The sequence below is a fragment of the Platalea leucorodia genome (genome assembly GCF_965183815.1).
Source record: "Platalea leucorodia genome assembly, chromosome: 26".
Lineage (NCBI taxonomy): Eukaryota > Metazoa > Chordata > Aves > Pelecaniformes > Threskiornithidae > Platalea > Platalea leucorodia.
In genome coordinates this window covers 1,902,131-1,924,412 of record NC_138848.1, presented here as the reverse complement: position 1 = coordinate 1,924,412, position 22,282 = coordinate 1,902,131, and the positions used below count along the sequence as shown (strand labels likewise).

The window sequence follows — 22,282 nt, the reverse complement described above, 5'->3', positions numbered from 1 at the left end:
GCCCCGATGCGTGCCCATGGGTGCGTAACTGCCCCCCGGCAGTGTGTCCCATACCCAGTGGGCACCCATGGGTAGGTCCCCGTCTCCCGTGCGTGGGTCACCGCCCCCATGGTTGGGTCCCTGCACCCCATGGGTGGCTCCCGGCCCCCGTGGGCACCCATGAGTGTGTTCCCAGCCCCTGTGGGTGGGTCCCTGCCCTCATGGGTGCCCATGGGTGTGTCCCTGCCCCTCGGGAGTGGGTCCCATACCCCGTGGGCATCCATGGGTGGGTCCCCGCCCCCCTTGGGTGGGTCCCTGCCCCTCATGGGTGCCCGTGGGTGGGTTCCCATCCCCCGTGGGTGGGTGCAAGCCTCCAGTGGGAGCCCGTGGGTGGGTCCCTGCCCACCGGCAGTGGGTCCCAGCCCCCTTGGGCACCCATGGGTGGGTTCCCATCCCCTGTGGTTGGGTCTCTGCCCCCCGTGGGTGGGTTCCAATCCCCGTGGGCACCCATGAGTGGCTTCCCAGCCCCCGCGGGTGGGTTCCAATCCCCGTGGGCACCCATGGGTGGGTTCCCAGCCCCCGCGGGTGGGTCCCCGCCCCCCGTGGGTGCCCGTGCTTGGGTTCCCATCCCCCGTGGATGGTTCCCTGCCCTCATGGGTGCCCATAGGTGTGTCCCTGCCCCCCGGGAGTGGGTCCCATACCCCGTGGGCATCCATGGGTGGGTCCCCGTCTCCCGAGCGTGGGTCACCGCCCCCATGGTTGGGTCCCTGCACCCCATGGGTGGCTCCCGGCCCCCGTGGGCACCCATGAGTGTGTTCCCAGCCCCCGTGGGTGGGTCGCTGCCCTCATGGGTGCCCATGGGTGGGTCCCTGCCCCCCGGGAGTGGGTTTCAGCCCCCGTGCGCTCCCATGGGTGCGTCCCCGTCTCCAGTGGGTGGGTCTTCGTATCTCGTGGGTGCGTCCCCGTTCCCAGTTGGCGTCCAGGGGTGGGTTCCCAGTCCCCGCGGGTGGGTCCCCGCCCCCCGTGGGTGGGTCCCCCTCCCCCGTGTGTGCCCGTGGTGGGGTTCCCATCCCCCGTGGGTGAGTCTCAGCCCCCCTGGGTGGGTCCCAGCCCCCGTGGGCATCCATGGGTGGGTTCCCAGCCCCTGTGGCTGGGTCCCTGCCCCCCGTGGGTGCCCATGGGTGGGTCCCTGCGCCCGTGGGTGGGTGCATGCCCCCAGGGGGAGCCCGTGGGTGGGTCCCTGCCCCCCGGCAGTGGGTCCCAGCCCCCGTGGGAACCCATGGGTGGGTTCCCATCCCCTGTGGTGGGGTCCCTGCCCCCCGTGGGTGGGTTCCAATCCCCGTGGGCACCCATGGGTGGGTTCCCAGCCCCCGTGGGTGGGTCCCCGCCCCCCCTGGGTGCCCGTGCTTGGGTTCCCATCCCCCGTGGATGGTTCCCTGCCCTCATGGGTGCCCATGGTTGGGTCCCTGCCCCCCGGGAGTGGGTCCCGGCGCCCGTGGGCACCCATGAGTGTGTTCCCAGCCCCCGTGGGTGGGTCCCTGCCCTCATGGGTGCCCATGAGTGGGTCCCTGCCCCCCGGGAGTGGGTCCCAGGCCCCGTGCGCACCCATGGGTGCATCCTCGTCTCCCGTGGGTGGGTCTTCGTATCTCGTGGGTGCATCCCCGTTCCCAGTTGGCGCCCAGGGGTGGGTTCCCAGTCCCCGCGGGTGGGTCCCCGCCCCCCGGGGGTGGGTCCCTAACCCCATGGGTGCCCGTGGGTGGGTCCCCCTCCCCCGTGTGTGCCCGTGCGTGCCCGTGCTTGGGTTCCCATCCCCCGTGGGTGAGTCTCAGCCCCCCTGGGTGGGTCCCAGGCCCCGTGGGCACCCATGGGTGGGTTCCCATCCCCTGTGGTTGGGTCACCGCCCCCATGGTTGGGTCCCTGCACCCCATGGGTGGTTCCCGTCCCCCGTGGGCACCCATGAGTGTGTTCCCAGCCCCCGTGGGTGGGTCCCTGTCCTCATGGGTGCCCATGGGTGTGTCCCTGCCCCCCGGGAGTGGGTCCCATACCCCGTGGGCATCCATGGGTGGGTCCCCGTCCCCCTGAGGTGCCCATGGCTGGTTTCCCAGCCCCTGTGGTTGAGTCCCTGCCCCCCGTGGGTGCCCGTGGTTGCGTTCCCATCCCCCGTGGGTGGGTCCCTGCCCCGATGGGTGCCCATGGGTGCGTCACTGGCCCCCGGCAGTGTGTCCCATACCCAGTGGGCACCCATGGGTAGGTCCCCGTCTCCCGTGCGTGGGTCACCGCCCCCATGGTTGGGTCCCTGCACCCCATGGGTGGCTCCCGGCCCCCGTGGGCACCCATGAGTGTGTTCCCAGCCCCCGTGGGTGGGTCCCTGCCCTCATGGGTGCCCATGGGTGTGTCCCTGCCCCTCGGGAGTGGGTCCCATACCCCGTGGGCATCCATGGGTGGGTCCACATCACCCGTGGGTGAGTCCATGCCCCCCGTGGGTGCCCGTCGGTGTGTCCCTGCCTCCCGTGAGTGGTTCCCCGTCCCCCTTAGGCGCCCATGGCTGGGTTCCCAGCCCGCACGGGTGGGTCCCCAGTCCCCGTGGGTGCCTGTAGTTGGGTACCCATCCCCCGTGGGTGGGTCCCTGCCCTGATGGGTGCCCATGGGTGTGTCCCTGCCCCCCGGCAGTGGGTCCCAGCCCCCGTGGGCACCCATGGGTGGGTCCCCATCCCCTGTGGTTGGGTCACCGCCCCCATGGTTGCGTCCCTGCCCCCCGGGAGTGGGTCCCAGCCCCCATGGGCACCCATTGGTGGGTTCCCAGCCCCTGTGGCTGGGTCCCAGCCCCCGTGGGCACCCATGGGTGGGTCCCCGTCTCCCGTGCGTGGGTCACCGCCCCCATGGTTGCGTCTCTGCCCCCCGGGAGTGGGTCCCAGCCCCCGTGGGCACCCATTGGTGGGTTCCCAGCCCCTGTGGTTGAGTCCCTGCCCCCCGTGGGTGCCCGTGGCTGGGTCCCTGGCCCCCGGGAGAGGGTCCCAGCCCGTGTACGCACCCATGGGTGCGTCCCCGTCTCCCGTGGGTGGGTCCCCGTATCTCACGGGTGGGTCTGCGCCCCCATTGTCAGGTCACTGCCCCACATGGGTGGGTCTCAGCCCACGTGGGCACCCATGAGTGTGTTCCAAGCCCCCGTGGGTGGGTCCCTGCCCCCCGTGGGTGCCCGTGGGTGGGTTTATGCCCCCGTGGGTGCGTCCCAGGTCCCGTGGGCACCCCTGGGTGGGTTCCCTACCCCTGTGGCTGGGTCCCTGCCCCACGTGGGTGCCCGTGCTTGGGTTCCCATTCCCCGTGGGTAGGTCCCTGCCCTCATGGGTGCCCATGGGTGGGTCCCTGCCCCCCGGGAGTGGGTCCCAGGCCCGGTGCGCACCCATGGGTGCATCCTCGTCTCCCGTGGGTGGGTCTTCGTATCTCGTGGGTGCGTCCCCGTTTCCAGTTGGCGCCCAGGGGTGGGTTCCCAGTCCCCGCGGGTGGGTCCCCGCCCCCCGGGGGTGGGTCCCTAACCCCATGGGTGCCCGTGGGTGGGTCCCCCTCCCCCGTGTGTGCCCATGCGTGCCCGTGCTTGGGTTCCCATCCCCCGTGGGTGAGTCTCAGCCCCCCTGGGTGGGTCCCAGGCCCCGTGGGCACCCATGGGTGGGTTCCCATCCCCTGTGGTTGGGTCACCGCCCCCATGGTTGGGTCCCTGCACCCCATGGGTGGTTCCCGGCCCCCGTGGGCACCCATGAGTGTGTTCCCAGCCCCCGTGGGTGGGTCCCTGCCCTCATGGGTGCCCATGGGTGTGTCCCTGCCCCCCGGGAGTGGGTCCCATACCCCGTGGGCATCCATGGGTGGGTCCCCGTCCCCCTGAGGTGCCCATGGCTGGGTTCCCAGCCCCTGTGGTTGAGTCCCTGCCCCCCGTGGGTGCCCGTGGTTGCGTTCCCATCCCCCGTGGGTGGGTCCCTGCCCCGATGGGTGCCCATGGGTGCGTCACTGGCCCCCGGCAGTGTGTCCCATACCCAGTGGGCACCCATGGGTAGGTCCCCGTCTCCCGTGCGTGGGTCACCGCCCCCATGGTTGGGTCCCTGCACCCCATGGGTGGCTCCCGGCCCCCGTGGGCACCCATGAGTGTGTTCCCAGCCCCAGTGGGTGGGTCCCTGCCCTCATGGGTGCCCATGGGTGTGTCCCTGCCCCTCGGGAGTGGGTCCCATACCCCGTGGGCATCCATGGGTGGGTCCACATCACCCGTGGGTGAGTCCATGCCCCCCGTGGGTGCCCGTCGGTGTGTCCCTGCCTCCCGTGAGTGGTTCCCCGTCCCCCTTAGGCGCCAATGGCTGGGTTCCCAGCCCGCACGGGTGGGTCCCCAGTCCCCGTGGGTGCCTGTAGTTGGGTACCCATCCCCCGTGGGTGGGTCCCTGCCCTGATGGGTGCCCATGGGTGTGTCCCTGCCCCCCGGCAGTGGGTCCCAGCCCCCGTGGGCACCCATGGGTGGGTCCCCATCCCCTGTGGTTGGGTCACCGCCCCCATGGTTGCGTCCCTGCCCCCCGGGAGTGGGTCCCAGCCCCCATGGGCACCCATTGGTGGGTTCCCAGCCCCTGTGGCTGGGTCCCAGCCCCCGTGGGCACCCATGGGTGGGTCCCCGTCTCCCGTGCGTGGGTCACCGCCCCCATGGTTGCGTCTCTGCCCCCCGGGAGTGGGTCCCAGCCCCCGTGGGCACCCATTGGTGGGTTCCCAGCCCCTGTGGTTGAGTCCCTGCCCCCCGTGGGTGCCCGTGGCTGGGTCCCTGGCCCCCGGGAGAGGGTCCCAGCCCGTGTACGCACCCATGGGTGCGTCCCCGTCTCCCGTGGGTGGGTCCCCATATCTCACGGGTGGGTCTGCGCCCCCATTGTCAGGTCACTGCCCCACATGGGTGGGTCTCAGCCCACGTGGGCACCCATGAGTGTGTTCCAAGCCCCCGTGGGTGGGTCCCTGCCCCCCGTGGGTGCCCGTGGGTGGGTTTATGCCCCCGTGGGTGCGTCCCAGGCCCCGTGGGCACCCCTGGGTGGGTTCCCTACCCCTGTGGCTGGGTCCCTGCCCCACGTGGGTGCCCGTGCTTGGGTTCCCATTCCCCGTGGGTAGGTCCCTGCCCTCATGGGTGCCCATGGGTGGGTCCCTGCCCCCCGGGAGTGGGTCCCAGGCCCCGTGCGCAGCCATGGGTGCATCCTCGTCTCCCGTGGGTGGGTCTTCGTATCTCGTGGGTGCGTCCCCGTTTCCAGTTGGCGCCCAGGGGTGGGTTCCCAGTCCCCGCGGGTGGGTCCCCGCCCCCCGGGGGTGGGTCCCTAACCCCATGGGTGCCCGTGGGTGGGTCCCCCTCCCCCGTGTGTGCCCGTGGTGGGGTTCCCATCCCCCGTGGGTGAGTCTCAGCCCCCCTGGGTGGGTCCCAGCCCCCGTGGGCACCCATGGGTGGGTTCCCAGCCCCTGTGGCTGGGTCCCTGCCCCCCGTGGGTGCCCATGGGTGGGTCCCTGCGCCCGTGGGTGGGTGCATGCCCCCAGGGGGAGCCCGTGGGTGGGTCCCTGCCCCCCGGCAGTGGGTCCCAGCCCCCGTGGGCACCCATGGGTGGGTTCCCATCCCCTGTGGTGGGGTCCCTGCCCCCCGCGGGTGGGTTCCAATCCCCGTGGGCACCCATGGGTGGGTTCCCAGCCCCCGCGGTTGGGTCCCTGCCCCCCGTGGGTGCCCGTGCTTGGGTTCCCATCCCCCGTGGATGGTTCCCTGCCCTCATGGGTGCCCATGGTTGGGTCCCTGCCCCCCGGGAGTGGGTCCCGGCGCCTGTGGGCACCCATGAGTGTGTTCCCAGCCCCCGTGGGTGGGTCCCTGCCCTCATGGGTGCCCATGAGTGGGTCCCTGCCCCCCGGGAGTGGGTCCCAGGCCCCGTGCGCACCCATGGGTGCATCCTCGTCTCCCGTGGGTGGGTCTTCGTATCTAGTGGGTGCATCCCCGTTCCCAGTTGGCGCCCAGGGGTGGGTTCCCAGTCCCCGCGGGTGGGTCCCCGCCCCCCGGGGGTGGGTCCCTAACCCCATGGGTGCCCGTGGGTGGGTCCCCCTCCCCCGTGTGTGCCCGTGCGTGCCCGTGCTTGGGTTCCCATCCCCCGTGGGTGAGTCTCAGCCCCCCTGGGTGGGTCCCAGGCCCCGTGGGCACCCATGGGTGGGTTCCCATCCCCTGTGGTTGGGTCACCGCCCCCATGGTTGGGTCCCTGCACCCCATGGGTGGCTCCCGGCCCCCGTGGGCACCCATGAGTGTGTTCCCAGCCCCCGTGGGTGTGTCCCTGCCCTCATGGGTGCCCATGGGTGTGTCCCTGCCCCTCGGGAGTGGGTCCCATACCCCGTGGGCATCCATGGGTGGGTCCACATCACCCGTGGGTGAGTCCATGCCCCCCGTGGGTGCCCGTCGGTGTGTCCCTGCCTCCCGTGAGTGGTTCCCCGTCCCCCTTAGGCGCCCATGGCTGGGTTCCCAGCCCGCACGGGTGGGTCCCCAGTCCCCGTGGGTGCCCGTAGTTGGGTTCCCATCCCCCGTGGGTGGGTCCCTGCCCCGATGGGTGCCCATGGGTGTGTCCCTGCCCCCCGGGAGTGGGTCCCAGCCCCCATGGGCACCCATTGGTGGGTTCCCAGCCCCTGTGGCTGGGTCCCAGCCCCCGTGGGCACCCATGGGTGGGTCCCTGTCTCCCGTGCGTGGGTCACCGCCCCCATGGTTGCGTCTCTGCCCCCCGGGAGTGGGTCCCAGCCTCCGTGGGCACCCATTGGTGGGTTCCCAGCCCCTGTGGTTGAGTCCCTGCCCCCCGTGGGTGCCCGTGGCTGGGTCCCTGGCCCCCGGGAGAGGGTCCCAGCCCGTGTACGCACCCATGGGTGCGTCCCCGTCTCCCGTGGGTGGGTCCCCGTATCTCACGGGTGGGTCTGCGCCCCCATTGTCAGGTCACTGCCCCACATGGGTGGGTCTCAGCCCACGTGGGCACCCATGAGTGTGTTCCAAGCCCCCGTGGGTGGGTCCCTGCCCCCCGTGGGTGGGTTCCCGTCCCCCTTAGGCGCCCATGGCTGGGTTCCCAGCCCGCGCGGGTAGGTCCCCACTCCCCGTGGGTGCCCGTGGTTGTGTTCCCATCCCCCGTGGGTGGGTCCATGCCCCGATGGGTGCCCATGGGTGCGTCACTGGCCCCCGGCAGTGTGTCCCATACCCAGTGGGCACCCATGGGTAGGTCCCCGTCTCCCGTGCGTGGGTCACCGCCCCCATGGTTGGGTCCCTGCACCTTATGGCTTGCTCCCGGCCGCCGTGGGCACCCATGAGTGTGTTCCCAGCCCCCGTGGGTGGGTCCCTGCCCCCCGTGGTTGCCCGTCAGTGGGTCTATGCCCCACGTGGGTGCGTCCCAGGCCCCGTAGGCACCCATGGGTGGGTTCCCTACCCCTGTGGCTGGGTCCCCGCCCCACATGGGTGCCCATCGTTGGGTTCCCATCCCCAGTGGGTAGGTCCCTGCCCTCATGGGTGCCCATGGGTGGGTCCCTGCCCCCCGGGAGTGGGTGCCATACCCCGTGGGCATCCAGGGGTGGGTCCATTTCACCCGTGGGTGAGTCCATGTCTCCCGTGGGTGCCCGTCGGTGTGTCCCTGCCTCCCGTGAGTGGGTCCCCGTCCCCCGTGTGTGCCCGTGGTGGGGTTCCCATCCCCCGTGGCTGGGTCCCCGCCCCCCGTGGGTGCCCGTCGTTGGGTTCCCATCCCTGCCACCTCTCAGGGCACTGCCTCCTGCCTGCCAGGGACAAGGCAGGGCAAGCTAGAAGGCACATCTCTTTCTGGTAAAGGTCCCCTGCACTGTCCCAGGCAGCGTGCACGCCCCCGCCCCGCCACACGCTGACTCACTGTATCTCCACGCGCATCGTGGAGCACAAGGCGAAGATCTGAAGAGCGCTCTGCAAGGCGTGAAGGCTCTCACAGGGCAGCTTTACTCCAGGGAGTCCAAACAGACAGAGGAACGTGCAGCCCTGCCAAGGACAGATGCAGCACGCCTTGCTACAATGCCCAAGAGGGAGTCGCTCCCTCTTGTTCGCTGCCCACCCTCTCGGGGCACGGGGAGGCGATCGCTCCCCCACACTCACTTTATCAAACAGGAGGTCTTTGTTCACTTCAGCCTTGTGAGGACTGAGGATTTCTAGCGTCATCCTGCTGACGTTGTGGAGGATGGTGCACAGATCCACTGCGTTGATATCTGCAGCCAGCTGCAGGTGGACGAAGAGGCTGGTGACTGGCCGTAGCTCAGAGAAGAGGTCCAGCGGCACTCTGTCATCAAGCTGTAAGACAAGAGCACGACAGCTTCGCCATCCTGCTCTCCCGGGGGCTCGCTGCCCACACCAGATACCGAGGGAGAGCAGGCGTACTGGCAAGAGCAGGTACTACCGGAGGAAGGGATAATCCTCCTCCCGGTGCAAATGGCGGGCAGGCTGCCCAGCCTGCGGCAGGCAGATACCGAACCATAACACAAATGACAAAGGAGAGAAAGGCGCTCCAGTGACACCCCATCTTGGGACAGGCATGGACATGAGGGAAGACCCTCAGGGATGCTCTAGGCGCTTCAGGAGAATCTCCCTTTTAGCCCACTGCCACGTCCGCAGCACATCCAGGACCACACCCATGGAAAAGACGGAGCGACGCAAGACCGCCTCCCGCCACCCGTCTCTCTCCGAGGACAACATGCGCAACGGTGCGGCACCAGTGCCCCTCAGCTCCGATTCCCTGCCATGTCGTCTCAGGGTGCGTTTTCTTTTGTTGGTCTGTTCTCGTGAGAACTCCATCTCTGCCACGCACCCCTTCTTCTGCCCTCCAAAAATGCAGCAGCCCCCCCGCAGCGGTGGCCTGGCCGTACCTTCCTGAGAGCAGCTTCTGGGATGTACTTCATAATCACCTCCTCCGCATCAGGATCAGTGGGCAAGAGAAGAGCAGGACTCGGGGCACCTGAGGAGAGAAAACGCAGGTGATCGCTGGGAGGATGGGACTACGAGGTGTTGGAAAGCAGGGGCCGGCACTGGAAATGGGGCAGAAAGAGTCTTGTGCGTTTGCTCGTGTTGCCACCTCCAGACGCTCCGGGCGGAGCTGTCCCCTGGAAGGAGGCGGCGGCAGCAGCGATGCCCCAGCTCACGCACAGGAGGACCAAAAGCACGAGTGCTGCCTGAAAGGGGGAAGAGGGTGGCGGTGCTTCCTCTCTGGCCCCCAAAGCGGCCAGGCCCCCCCTTCCTTGGCAATCGCAGAACAAGGGGAAGGTTGCACTCACTTTCCTCTTCCGAGGGGCGACTCATTTGGCGGTGTACAAGCTTGCGTAAAGCGTCTTGGCATTCTGACTGAGACATCTGATCCATGCCGCTTCAGCCGCCTGCCCGCTTTCACAGCTACAGCTGTGAGCCACATTCAGCTCCTCAGCCTTCTGACACCTCCCTCCTTGGTGGCCAGGTCCGGCTCCTCAGAATGGCTCTAGAGGCCGTCCCATCCACCTACCTTCACAGCTCTTTTGCCTTCAAGATGCTTGGTCCTGAGCCGGCGCTGCACACAGAGCTCCCAGGCGGTGGCTGAGAGGACAACTTCACCTGCATTCGCAAGCTCCTCGGCCTCACGAACTTCAGCCAGGGCCTGGCCATAGATACAGAAGTACTGCCGCCTCCCGTCTCCGGCAATCAGGAGGCTCATGGGCCCCGCGGAGATGCCTGGTGAGAGAGAGAGAGGGAGAAGCACAACTGACACAGGGTACGTTTGGAGCTCTACAGTCCCCAGCATCTCAGCTGTTCAGAAGCTCATCTGAAGCCCAAGCGGGGAGACGGGCGTTGTGGAGGGGGAGGGCTTCCTACTCGGGGGGTACCGACACAGGTCCCTGAAACGGGGGTCTAGAAACGGACAAAGTCGACGTTGACAACGTGTCGCTGAGACGCGAGAGTGCCAGGCGTCTTACCCAGCTGCCCGTCCCAGACGCCCAGCAAACCAGCGGGCTTGAGCACCGCCTGCTCCGTTTACATGCAGGCAGGTTGGAGCTGTCTGCTGGAGACAACACAGCGGCCTGCAAAAGCCCTTCTCACAGCTGTAAGCAAAGCGGGGCCCTTTTGCTCTTTGTCAAAGGCAGGGGAGAATCCAGCAGGGGAAAGGATGCAAAGCTGCCCCAGCTGGAAAAAGGAAAGGCTAACTGCCTCCCCCAGACATCTGCGCTGAAGCAGCCATTCAAAGACCCCAATACTTGATCTGAGCCCCGCTCTGCCTTTAAGCTTCCTCTGCACCTGCAAAGGCACGCAAACCCAGCAGTCCTGGTCTCCCATCCCTGCTCCGACTACAGCTGGCCCCTTGAACGCTGGCAGGAGATGCTTTCCTTTGGCGCTAGCCCCAGCAGGGATCCCCGCGTTCCCTGCCGGTGCGAAGCACCCTGTGGCACGGCAGAGTGCCACGCATCTGCGCCTGGCACAGCACCCGTACCTATCTTCAGCTGGATCTTCAGACCCACGGGCGTGTCGCGACTCCCGTACTTCTTCTGGATCTGCTGGCTACATTGCAGCACCAGGCTGATGGTCTTAGCCAGCTCCTGGAGCGACGTTCTCCACAGCACCAGCACAGCATCCCCTGGGAAAAGCGAGGGGAAGGCAAAGGCTCTGCCGAGACCTGACTCTCCCCGACCTACGCTCAGTGGCAGGGACGGCAGAACCCGCACAACGTGCGGAGGAAGATGGGCTCGTGGGAGGGCAGCGTCCTGGAGGACCACGCCCTGGGCGCCGGGCCACCTCTCCTCTCCCGGGCCAGCCACAGCAGCAGCCAGCCGGCGGCGGTGCCAGCCCCTGCCCCGAGCGCTCCTCTGCAGCTGCGGCACGCCAGGGACTCCTCCTCCCCTCGCGGCCTGGCAGCCCCAGCTCTGCATCACCAGGGCCTCCCTGCCCCTCGCTGCCACCCCAACACGCGCCTTGGGCTGCGCTTTCTAGGGGGTCTCCTCCTCTCAGTGCTTCCTTGCCCCCAGGGCCCTGCAGGCGGGGGCAGAGGGAGGGGAGCCACAGCCCTTGCAAAGCCAAACCGCAGGCAGGCCCGGGGCAAAGGGAAGCCTGGGGAAAGGGCGCTGCAGCGGGGGGGGTGTGCGTGGCCAGAAAGCTGGCTCAAGGTGCTGCACAGAGCCTCTTGAGAAGGAGAGCAGAGCAAACGGCCGCCACATCAGTTAAATGCTGCAGATCAGTACGCGTGGGCATCATCGTCCCGAGTACGTACCGGCAAACTTCAAGATGTCTCCTCCAAAACTCAGCATCTCTGCGGACAGAGGGAGGAAAAGGAAGAGTCGTGCGGCCACCTTCTTCCAGAAGCCACAGAGCAAGCCCCTCTGCCCGGAGAGGAGCACCTGGGCGAGGGTGCACCGTGGGGCACAGCTCAGGAAAGCACCACTCCGGCCCGTCTCCCAGGCTCACAGTGGCCCCAGCCCTGGCACCCACACAGCAGGCAGGGAGGCAGGGCCTCGAGATGCCACCAAGTCTCGGAAAGGTGGAGGCTGGAAGGGACCTCTGGGGTCTGTCTGGTCCAACCACGCTGCTCAAGCAGGGCTGCGCGGTGCCAGCTGCCCAGGACGGTGGCTAGATGGCTTTTGAATAGCTCTGAGGAGGGCGACTCCACAATCTCCCTGGGCAACCTGGGCCAGTGCTCAGTCACCCCCACAGTCAAAAAGTGCTTTCTGACGTACGGAGGGACCCTCCTGTGTTGCAGAGCGTGCCCACGGTGTGGCCTCTGCTGCTGACACTGCGCACCACTGGAAAGAGCCTGGCTCTGTCCTCCTTGCACCCTTCCTTCAGCTTTTAGACACATTCCTAAGATCCCCCTGAGCCTTCTCTCCTCTAGGCTAAGCGGTCCCAGCTCTCTGAGCCTTTCCTCGTAGCAGAGATGCTCCAGACCCTTCCTCACCTTTGAGGACTCCCTTGCTTTGCTCTACAAGTGCTGCTGAAGGGGTGGCCATGATGTGCTCACGGTCAGCTCGGAAGAGTCACGATGTCCCCTGTGCTGAGGGGCTTGTGAGGGTCACACACAAACACACACACACACACATCAGCGCCAGCATCCTCGGGTCGCTTGCGCACTGGCACTTGCCGGATGCCCTCAGCCTGCTGGGGGCCCTAACGCATCACGGAGCCGGGTGTTCACGCCAGAGGCACAGAGGTGGCTGCTGAGAAAGCGGGGAGCAGAAAGGACCTGCGCTGGTCCTGACTCGCCAGGAGACCCTGGCTGCTCTGGCTGTTCCTCTGGGCCACAGAAAGCCCCAGCCCTTCCTCGGAGGCAGGACCAGGCTGCCCAGCATGTCGGCCTCCACCCTCCACGAGCAGCCTCACAGCCCAATGCCAGAGAGTCCGACAGCACGGCCCTTACCCTTCAAAATGTCACACATGTAGTAATTGAGGGTTTGCGCCAGCTCATCAGTGCCTCTCTCTGTGCTGCTCCGCTGGAGGAATTTCTCTGTCAAAGCAGTGAAACCTGTAAAAGGGACACCCAGCAATCACGAAGTGCCCGTGTGGGCCTAAGGACCTGGCAGCCAGTTCCACGCTGTTCTCCAGGATGAACAACTCCAGCTCTTTCAGCCTTTCCTCATAGCAGAGGTCTTCCAGCCCTCTCATCACTTTTGTGGCCTCCTCTGGACCCTCTCCAGCACCTCCAGGTCCTTCCTGTGCTGAAGAAAAGAGCTACCATCCAGAGCTACCTTTCCGTGCCACCGCACAGTTCCACTACCGATGGTGTGCAGGCTCATCCATAAGGAAAATAATACAACCCACCAGCCTAGGAGTCAGACAGGTATGGAGGGAGGGCAAAAGGAAGAAGGAGGAGAGTACGTCAAGGGTGCAGAGAGGATGACGCGTGCTTGTCCAACTTAAAGCCAGCACCTACAGGGAGACCGCTGCCATGGCCTCCATAGAAGGACACAGTCCATTCCACTTCCCACCCACCACCAAGCTCTCTTGTGGTCGCACTATACACTTTTAAGTCCCTTTTAAGTTCTGTGTCTAATAGAAAACACCTGGCTAAGCCTGGGTGCCACCAGAAACACCCCAGCCTTCACTCTAGATTGTCAGCACATCAACATTCAGGGATGAGCACCAGCCACGTCCGTCGCCTTTGGGCATTCCCAAAAGCCAAGCCTGCTGGTGAAGCCCTTCCTCACAGCAGTCGTTCCCCATTTCTGGACATCACCCCTCCAAGGAACAGAGGGGAAGAGACAGAGGCACACCCGCCAGAGGGACCCCAGTCCTGCTCGACGCCGGTGTGAAGCAACGGAAGCTTTCGGAGCAGGAGGCGAGGCACAGCTGTAAGCTCGGCCTGCCTGGCGTTCCTGGGGTGGCCATGGCAATTCTGTGCTACGGAGGGTGCCAGAAGCAAAGCTGCATCTGCAGAGCTCCTGCAGGTGACTGGAAGCTCCCGGAATGAAGCCCCTGCCATCCTGCAGGTCCCAAACGGAGCTGCAATTAATAGGTAAAGCCAAAGTGAGCTACAGCGGATGTGCAGAAACAGACTCCCCAGCCCGTAAGGCTGTAAAGTAGGTATGTTTATTCCGCGCTGGGCAGCACGGGGGTCATCCCGCCAAAGTCGTGCGCGCCCACGTGGTGGCTTGTCCCGGATTTATACGACAAAGTGTTACATATACATAAGGTTTCCCAATACGCCTACACATATGCACTGCCTGTCCCCGCTTCATATTAAAATTCGCCCCCAGAGGTCGTTTCCATAAACCCCTCCCAACTCTGCTTGCGCGGTGCCTCCTGGTGGGGGTCGCGGGGTTCGTGGGGATGAAGGCTGATGACTCTTCTTCGTCACCGCTGGCAACCCCTTGTTCTTGCTCAGACTCAGTTGCTCCTTGACTCTTGTCCAAGCTGCAGGGTCGGTTTCAGCTGGTTTTTAGGACAAGTTGCTGTTCTGATCAGGAACTGTCCTTTGCTGAGAGATTGCAATCCTTTTGTACAATAGGTAAACTTTTGTAGTTACACTCTAAAGCCCCTTTTCAGTCCCCCCTTTTCTATATAGTTAGTAAATTCTTTTACTATAGCTTATTTTTAATAGACTGTTTCTTTATGTAGCATCTTCTCAAAATATTTGTTAGATTCTAGTTTTCGTCGAAGTTGGTTCTTTTTCCTTTCGCTGTAGGAATCCCCTGTGCTCTGGCAATACCACCAAGCACACCGAAGTATCACACACAGGGCCATAGACAGAATTGCAACTCTAATAGTCGCAATAAACAATTGGTTTAACCGTGCCAAGTTTGGTAACCAAGGTGTTAGTGTTCCTATTAAGTCACTAAATCCCCAAGATGTGTTATCTTGGGCCGCTTCATGCAAGAGTTTGGGTTTTTCCCAAATTTGAGATAAATCCTATTTAATCCTCTTGGTTAACATAGGTACAGCAATGTTCACCGAGAACCGTATACAATCCTCCTTCTTTAGTAAAAAGCAAATCCAGCCCTAGCCTGTTTTGAAGTGTTACTTGTCTTAAGGAAGAAATTTCTTTCTGTAGAGCCGTGAGCGCATCAGCTGTAGCATTACTGATCATTTCCATTGTAGCTGAAATGTTAACTAAGGCCTTTTCTCATTCACTAACTCCTAACCATGGAAGAAACCACCTCGCAAAGCTATGAAACCTGGTTGGCCTCGTTATTAAAGGGTTCAGTTTTCTCTTGATTGGATGGGTTACAGGTTTCATATAGGTGCGTAATAGGCCAAGCGTGCGTAAACTGGTTACGTCCTGTGCAATCGTAACGTTAGGAACTATGGTCCCTACAGCACATTGGCCCTTCCACCCTAAAGGCAATCCCTTATATCCCCACTTCCCACAGATCCAATACCATCCCTGACCTACAGGAGTCGGCCAGCCTTTGGGGATACTGCTGGCGTTTCTCCGAGTCTGCTTGCTATCCCACATATTTGCACCTCCATACTTGATGTAACTAGTGCAATTGGAGTAGGCCCCAACAAAATTCCACAATGTCTGTCTGTGCTATTCCCTCCCGTGTTCTGGGTGGTGTTTTCTAGGTAGCACCTCTGGACACAAGGTACTCCTTCCGTCTCGTTCCAGAGTAGGCTTAAATCTCTCTGCCATTCGAGATTCCTTTTTGGTATCTCTGCGTGCTCGGGGAGGGATATATTGTCAAAGGCATTAGCTATCTCTGAAAAATTGGGGAAAATGATAGCGACCACGGGGTGGCCATGTCTTGCGTTTGTGGGCAAGTGTGAGCAAATCCAGCAGTCAGACCAATTTATGGTACTAGCAATTTTGTCACGTAGCTGCAAAAAGGTATTACTCTCTCATGCCCCCAGTCTTCCTATTAGGCTTACAATCAGCGTCGTGACAAGGTAAGCTTTCCTTGCTGTACTTGCCGTGAGGTAAGGAGCACCTGGAAAGATCCTTCCCACCGTGGTTCTTTCTGCAAAAGACCTCATATAGACATAATCTCCAGGTTGGATATTATGTACAGGTCCATCCAAACATCTACTCCGAGTCCCGACCACATGTTCCTCAACTTTGTTGAGTTGTTTGCTTAATGCTGCCATGTAAGAGGTTATAATTTCATCCCCAGCCTGTGCGGCCATCCCTTTCTGTATTCCATGGGGTCGTCCACGTAAGATTTCAAAGGGCTCGGTTCTTCCTTTGCTCTTGGCCTAGTTCGTATGCGCAAGAGAGCCAAAGGGAGAGACTGAGGCCAAGCAAATTATTCTCCTGTCCCAATTTCACCGTCTGCTCTTTGATTAAGCGGTTCATTTTTCTACTTGGCCTCTCGACTGCGGGCGATATGGGGTGTGAAGCTGCCGATCTATACGCAAATGGCGGCTAACTTGTTGTACTACCTTTGAGATAAAATGTGGTCCTCTGTCAGAGGATACGGTTGCTGGAACCCCAAAACGTGGTATTATCTCTTGCAGTAATAGTCTAGTTACCTCCCGAGCCTTGGCTGTCCTGGTAGGGAATGCTTCTGGCCAACCTGAAAAAGTGTCAGTTAATACTAGCAAATACCTGTAACCCCCTTCTCTGGGGAGTTTCGAGAAATCTATCTGCCAATTTTGACCTGGAACATTTCCTTTGCTGATATTGCCAAATTTCACATGGTTTTCTACTTCTGGGTTGTTCTTTAAGCATACTTCACTTCTGTTAACTACAGTCTTTAGAGTCCGATATAAATGTCTAGCTACAATTTGAGAGTTGTATAAGGCTTCAGTTCCCCGGTGAGTTTTGTTGTGCTCTGTTTTTATAAGTTACCATAATATGCTAAAGAGAACTATTATTCTGGTCTCTTTCAACAGTGCCCATCCTGATGGGCTGATTTCAGCTCCTAAGTTAGGGACCAGCTTCTGATCCTTTTCATCATATTCGATGGTTTCAGGTAGTGGCAAAGATTTTTCAGGATTTATACTTAATACCTCCCCTTGTTCCACAGCTCGCCTTGCCTCCTAATCGGCCAATTTATTTCCCACTTCCCTGTCAGTGTTACCTTTCTGATGTCCTTTGCAGTGCATAATTGCCACTGCTGATGGAAGTTGTACGGCATAAATCAGATCAGCATGTTTTATACCTTTCCCTTGAGCAGTCAAGAGTCCTCATTCCTTCCAAATTGCTCCATGGGCGTGGACTACACCAAAGGCGTATTTTGAATCCGTCCATTTACTCGCAGCCCTTCGGCCAGCTCCAACGCTCTCGCTAGGGCAGTTATTTCAGCTCGCTGTGCAGATGTGCCCTTAGGGAGTGACTTTGCTTCCACCAGTCGGTCTGTGGTGGTTCCAGCATAGCCTGCCATTCCAGCTCCATTCTTTACGAAACTGCTCCCATCAGTGTACCACCTTCGGTCGGCTTCCTCCAGTGGCTCCTCCTCCAAGTCTGGTCTGCTCGCATATAGAGTCTCAATAGTTTCTATACAATCATGCACGACAGTCTCCATTTCCTGCTTATCGCTTAAAAAGGAAGCAGGGTTGATAACTGTAGATGTGTCTATATCATCCTGTTCCATCAAAACTGCTTGATAGTTCAAGACTCTTGATGTGGAAAGCCAGTGTCCCCCTTTTTGTTCTAAAACGGAGGTTACACAATCATCCTTTGTCCCAAAGTGAATTTTCAAGTTTCTTGGATAGTCAAAACAACGGTGGCCACTGCCCGAAGGCATCCCGGCCATCTTTTGCTTACTTCATCCAATTGGTTAAAGACGTATGCTACAGCTCGTTTATAAGGACCCAGCTTCTGGGCCAGAATTCCCAGAGCCACCCCTTGCCTTTACATCTCGGAGGTCCAAAGCTGGAGCCTTCATTAGCTCCAATTTCGGTTCCTTGCAACCATAATCAGCACCAACCTGTCATTCCCAGAAAGGTCCGAGGCTCTTTTACCATGGTCGGTCCTGGAGCCCTGCAGATAGCTTCCTTTCGGTCATTGCCGAGCTGTCTTTGTCCCTTAGAAATCACGAATCCCAGGTACATCACTTCCTTCTTCAGGATTTGGGCTTTCTGTAATGAGACTCGATAACCACTTAGTCCCAGAAAATTCAACAAGCTCGCAGTCCGTTCCTTACACTTTTCAGCCTTTTCTGTGGTTATTAAGACATCATCCACATATTGCAAAAGAATCCCATTTCCTGGGGGCCTCTCCCAGGTCTCCAGTTCCTTAGCTAATTGATGTCTAATAATGGTAGGGCTCTTTTTAAATCCTTGGCGCAGCACTGTCCAGGTCAGTTGGGTTTTTCATCCTGTATCGGGGTTTTCCCATTCAAAGGCAAATAAATTGTGGCTTTCTGGAGCCAAGGTAAGGCAAAAGAATGCATCCTTTAAATCTAACACAGTAAACCATTCATAGGTTTCTTTTAAACCAGTCAGCAGAGTACATGGGTTTGCCACTACCGGATACAAATCGTCACCTATTTGTTTTGTAGCCCGCAAATCTTGCGCCAATCGATAAGTTTTGCCATCAGGCTTTTTGACGGGCAGAATGGGAGTGTTATATTCTGAAGAGCATTCAATTAATAGTCCAAATGTTATAAACTCTTCTATAATACTTTTTACCCCTCGCCTATCTTCCAATTTCAAGGGGTATTGCTTTAACCAAACTTAACATTCCAATGTGATTTTCATCTGGTATTTTAAATTCAATTTCCCCATTTCTATATTTTATTTCGGGATTTAGTTGTTCTAATAGGTCCCTCCCCAGTAATGGTCTAGGAGCCTCAGGCAGGTAGAGAAGTTTGTGAATCCCCACACTCTTCCCAATTCTAAATTTTAATGGTCTCAAGAAAAAGCCTTTTCAACCTGCCCAGCGTTCCCACATCATTAACATTCTGTTTAACAAGGTTTGAGTCAATGCAGAGAATGTGGCACCTGTGTCTATTAAAAATTCGACAGGTTTCTCTTCTTTCCCTAGCTGAACTTTTACCAAGGGTCCCGCGAGGGAGGATTCCCCTGGTCCCCGGCAATCGTTCTCTTGTACTTCTTGCCACAGTCTTCAAACTACGTCTCTGCTGGGTCATGCTTTTTCCAGTGTCTGAACCCTTTACAATAAGCACATTGCTTATATCTCAAACTACCCCTTCCTCTACTGTTCCGTCCTCTCCCTGTTTGCCCAGTTCCTCCTGGTTGCATTCTTTCCAAATTTTGCTGAGCTAACGCAGCCGCTATCTCCTTTCCCAGTTTCCTTCTGTCCTCCCCCTCCCCATTCCGATATACTCGCCACGCTTCCTCCAGCGACTTTCTAAATTCCTTATATCTGGTTTCTGAAGTTTCTTTCTGATATCGTTAGTGGATTGTCCCAAAACCAGATACACCAACTGCTGTGTGGCAGCTTCTGACTCCAGTTCCATAGTAATAAATCTTCTCACAGCAGCCCGTAAGCGATCTAAAAAGCTCCGTGGGCGTTTCAGTCTGCCCCTGCTTGATAGCATCCAGAGCAGACCAGTTAACTGCCTTTGGGCTACGTGAGCTCGGGCCGCCTTTAACACAAGCTGCTGCTCAGTTTCAGTCATAGCATCTAAGATAAGATCCACATCTTTCCAATCCGGGGCCAAATTCTTAGTAATCCACTCAAACCTTTGCACAACCCCACTTGGGTCCTCCCTGTACCCCTTAACTGCATCCTTCCACTTCTGCACACCACCCATCTGGAAAGGCACTTTTCTTCCGCCTCTCTGGGTTTCCCTTTCACCTTCAAACACCTCTGTCCAATGCTACGTGCTGAACAACACCGCTTCACCTTCTCTAACTCTTTCTGATTTTCCTTTTCCAAAGCCAACACCATGGGATCTTGGGGAGCAAAATTAAAACCACAATCTTTCTGCCACTCAGGGTAATTTCGGAGGGTGAAAAACATACCTGCATACAGAGCTTGGTCCCATTTTCCCTCTCTCCTTAAAAATAACAGGAGTTGCAGCAAGACATTATGCTTCATCATCTAATTTATACAATGGCCATCACTGATTACAATACTTAATTAGAGTTTATTTATTCACATTTCCTCCCGGAGGACCCCCATGTCCTTCCAGCGATATAAAATACAACCAATGGAGATTTCTTTGGTATCTTTTTACTTTGCTGGGACCCTCCCATTTTATCGGTCCCAGTTCTCTCCTGTATTCCCACAGTATCTTAACAGTTAGTTCCACGGTCCACACTTTACCACTTAGAGGGTTACAGAGTTACTGTTTTACATCCTTACAACCTTTTTCTTTCGCTTCGTCCGTCTCCGGCCGTTTCCCTCGCGGGACAACGAAACAGCGGATCAGGACCCCGCACTCACTTCACAGCGATGCTGTGTCTCAAACACACGTACAGACAAATTTTCATACAATACATACATATAATATGTGCAATAGCCGGGTAAATGAATTATCGCTCCAGTTGATATCCCTTCAGCAGCTGCAAAGATTTAAAGAATTTTTGGTGAGAGGTCCGCTTACCCTTCTCCTGCTTCTTATACAGTCATTAGCAGGTCCATCCTGGCTCCCGATACCAGGATGCAGCGGTGACCTCAGATTTGCTCGATCTACCCCCAAGATCGCTAGCGGCCGCTCTAACGCTCAGCAAATCTCCTTGGCCACTCTATCGGCCAGCAAATTTCTTTGGCCGCTCTATCGGCCAGGGTACCCTCCTCCCCTACGGGGACTGTGCTGCACGCCAGACGTCTCTGTGCGGTTTACCAGCAGCCCCGGCCAAGCGTACGACTTACTGGCCCTTCTCGTTAAACATACCGTTTAATCCGCGGCTTCAGGAGGTTGTTGTCTGCTCCGCGGGGAGCGGCTGGCAGCGGAGGCTCCTCCGAGGAAGGTGCTCGGGGCGCGCCCAGGAGCGTCCGCTCCGCAGTCGAGACTCGCCTGCCTGGCTCGCCAAACGGACGTGCGGAAACAGACTCCACAGCCCGTAAGGCTGTAAAGTAGGTATGTTTATTCCGCGCTGGGCAGCACGGGGGGTCATCCCGCCAAAGTCGTGTGCGCCCACGTGGTGGCTTGTCCCGGATTTATACGACAAAGTGTTACATGTACATAAGGTTTCCCAATACGCCTACACATATGCATGGCCTGTCCCCGCTTTGTATTAAAATTCGCCCCCAGAGGTCGTTTCCATAAACCCCTCCCAACTGCGCTTGCGCGGTGCCTCCTGGTGGGGGTCGCGGGGGGTCGTGGGGATGAAGGCTGATGACTCTTCCTCCTCACCGCTGGTAACCCCTTGTTCTTGCGCAGACTCAGTTGCTCCTTGACTCTTGTCCAAACTGCAGGGTCGGTTTCAGCTGGTTTTCAAGACAAGTTGCTGTTCTGATCAGGAACTGTCCTTCGCTGAGAGATTGCAAGACTTCAATCCTTTTGTACAATAGGTAAACTTTTGTAGTTACACTCTAAAGCCCCTTTGGTTAAGCCCCTTTTCACAGCGAGCAGCTGTGTGGGGCTTAGTTGCCGGCTGGCGTTAAACCACGACAGAAGCGCAGAAGACAACCTCCAGATGCAAACCTTTCTCCTGCCAAAGCCCTTGGTAGGCAGCTGGAGGGGACGAACCCAAGGAATTCTTCCGCCAGAAGGAGCGCGGCCAGCTGGAAGGGCAGAGGAGCAGACGTACGACCTGCCTGCGTGCTGTGTCCCCACATTCTTCCCCAGTCTCTGCGGCGCTGCTTATAGACCATAATTGCTTGCAGAGTTTTGGCACTGACACGGGGGCAACGCTAGGCACAAGGGTGTGTTGTTTCACGCCCCCCGATGAGCTCAGTCAAGGCAAAACCTTTGGAGATACCTGCCCAAAGTCCCCTGGGCGTCTGGGGCGTTTCCTGTCACCCTGGCCTTATTAAACAGGTTTCTCCTCCCCTTTAGCTGGGGAAAGGTGGGGAGCAGCAGTAGGCGGCTGACCGTACGTGGGTGGTGAGGAACAAGAGCAACAGAGAGGGCTAGGCTTTGAGAGGGTCTCTGGCTTTAATGTGACCTCCAATCAGCAGCGTCTTCAATCACGACTCTGCACCAGGGCCTGCGAGAGAGCTGTAGGCATCACAGCTGGAGCCACGGTAGCCCTCAACAGAAAGAAGACGACAGCGTGTCTTTTCGTGCCTCAGAAAGAAAGGCCCGACAAGAAAGGTCTTCCAAAAGGAGATGTTTAATGAGAGAACTTCATTTCCCCCCTTCTGTTCTAACGCTGTCTGTGGTGGGAGTCTGCCGCCTGATAGGCGTCCGCTGCCCTGTCCGTGTTGGCCTTCATGCGCGCTGCCAGGCGGGAGAACGTCCGTCCGCTGGAAGTGCCCTCCAGGCTGAAGAGGTGCTCCAGTAAGGAAAGGCAGCAGCTCTGCCGCAGCAGCCAGGCGAGCCTCTTCCTCCTGCCACACAAGAGAAACGGCTGGGCCCCGAGGCACCGGACACCTGGCCCGGAGGCAGGGCGGCCGATCAGCCAGGAGACACCTCCCTGGAAGAAAGGGAGTTGCTGGAGCGAGGGCTGCTGGAGCGGAAGGGGGCAAACAAAGAAGTGCTGCTGGGGGAAGCTGACCGCTCGAGGGGGCGTCTACAGCGCCGGGGGGGCACCAAGCAAAGCCGGGAACTGGCAGGAAAAGGGGCATCGCCCTCGGAGCTTCCTCACCCTCACACCTCCCCTCCACCTACTGCTCCTTCCCCATGTCCTGCTCCTGCCTCCAGACCCCCTGCCCCTCTTCAGCCTCTGCTCCCTGCTTACAGCTCTCTCTTCCCAGCCACCCCCAACCCCCTGCCGCAGCCAACACCTGCCGGCAGACGCATCCCCAGCTGCAAGCTGCTTTTTGCCCAAGGGCGTGCTTTGTTCCCATGACTGCGCAGGGAGGGAGGGAGGGAGTGTGGGGCT

At 59.8% G+C, this 22,282-nt stretch overlaps 2 protein-coding genes and 1 long non-coding RNA gene across 3 annotated transcripts in view; all 3 read right to left on the bottom strand.

Annotated features, from left to right (window-relative positions):
• Nucleotides 1-8,271: 8,271 nt before the first annotated feature.
• Nucleotides 8,272-9,354, bottom strand: LOC309600847. Its single transcript, XR_014230479.1, has 3 exons — nt 9,268-9,354; nt 8,863-8,951; nt 8,272-8,290 (listed from the first exon to the last, which is right to left on the bottom strand). It is a non-coding gene; the product is annotated as an uncharacterized lncRNA (long non-coding RNA).
• Nucleotides 9,355-9,464: 110 nt separating this feature from the next.
• LOC309600893 (adenylate cyclase type 10-like) lies at nt 9,465-12,632 on the bottom strand (the record flags this gene model as incomplete). Its single annotated transcript, XM_082333522.1, has 4 exons — nt 12,363-12,632; nt 11,223-11,261; nt 10,449-10,592; nt 9,465-9,694 (listed from the first exon to the last, which is right to left on the bottom strand). Exons 1-4 carry the CDS (start codon nt 12,379-12,381, stop codon nt 9,465-9,467), a joined length of 432 nt encoding a protein of 143 aa, XP_082189648.1. The 5' UTR covers nt 12,382-12,632.
• Nucleotides 12,633-19,993: 7,361 nt separating this feature from the next.
• LOC309600891 (adenylate cyclase type 10-like) overlaps nt 19,994-22,282 on the bottom strand; it is a 34,691-nt gene continuing 32,402 nt past the window's right edge. The window contains exon 31 of the mRNA XM_082333518.1: nt 19,994-21,788. Within this exon, the coding sequence (XP_082189644.1) occupies nt 21,605-21,788 (184 nt within the window). The 3' untranslated portion in view covers nt 19,994-21,604. The remainder of the gene's footprint in view (nt 21,789-22,282) is intronic.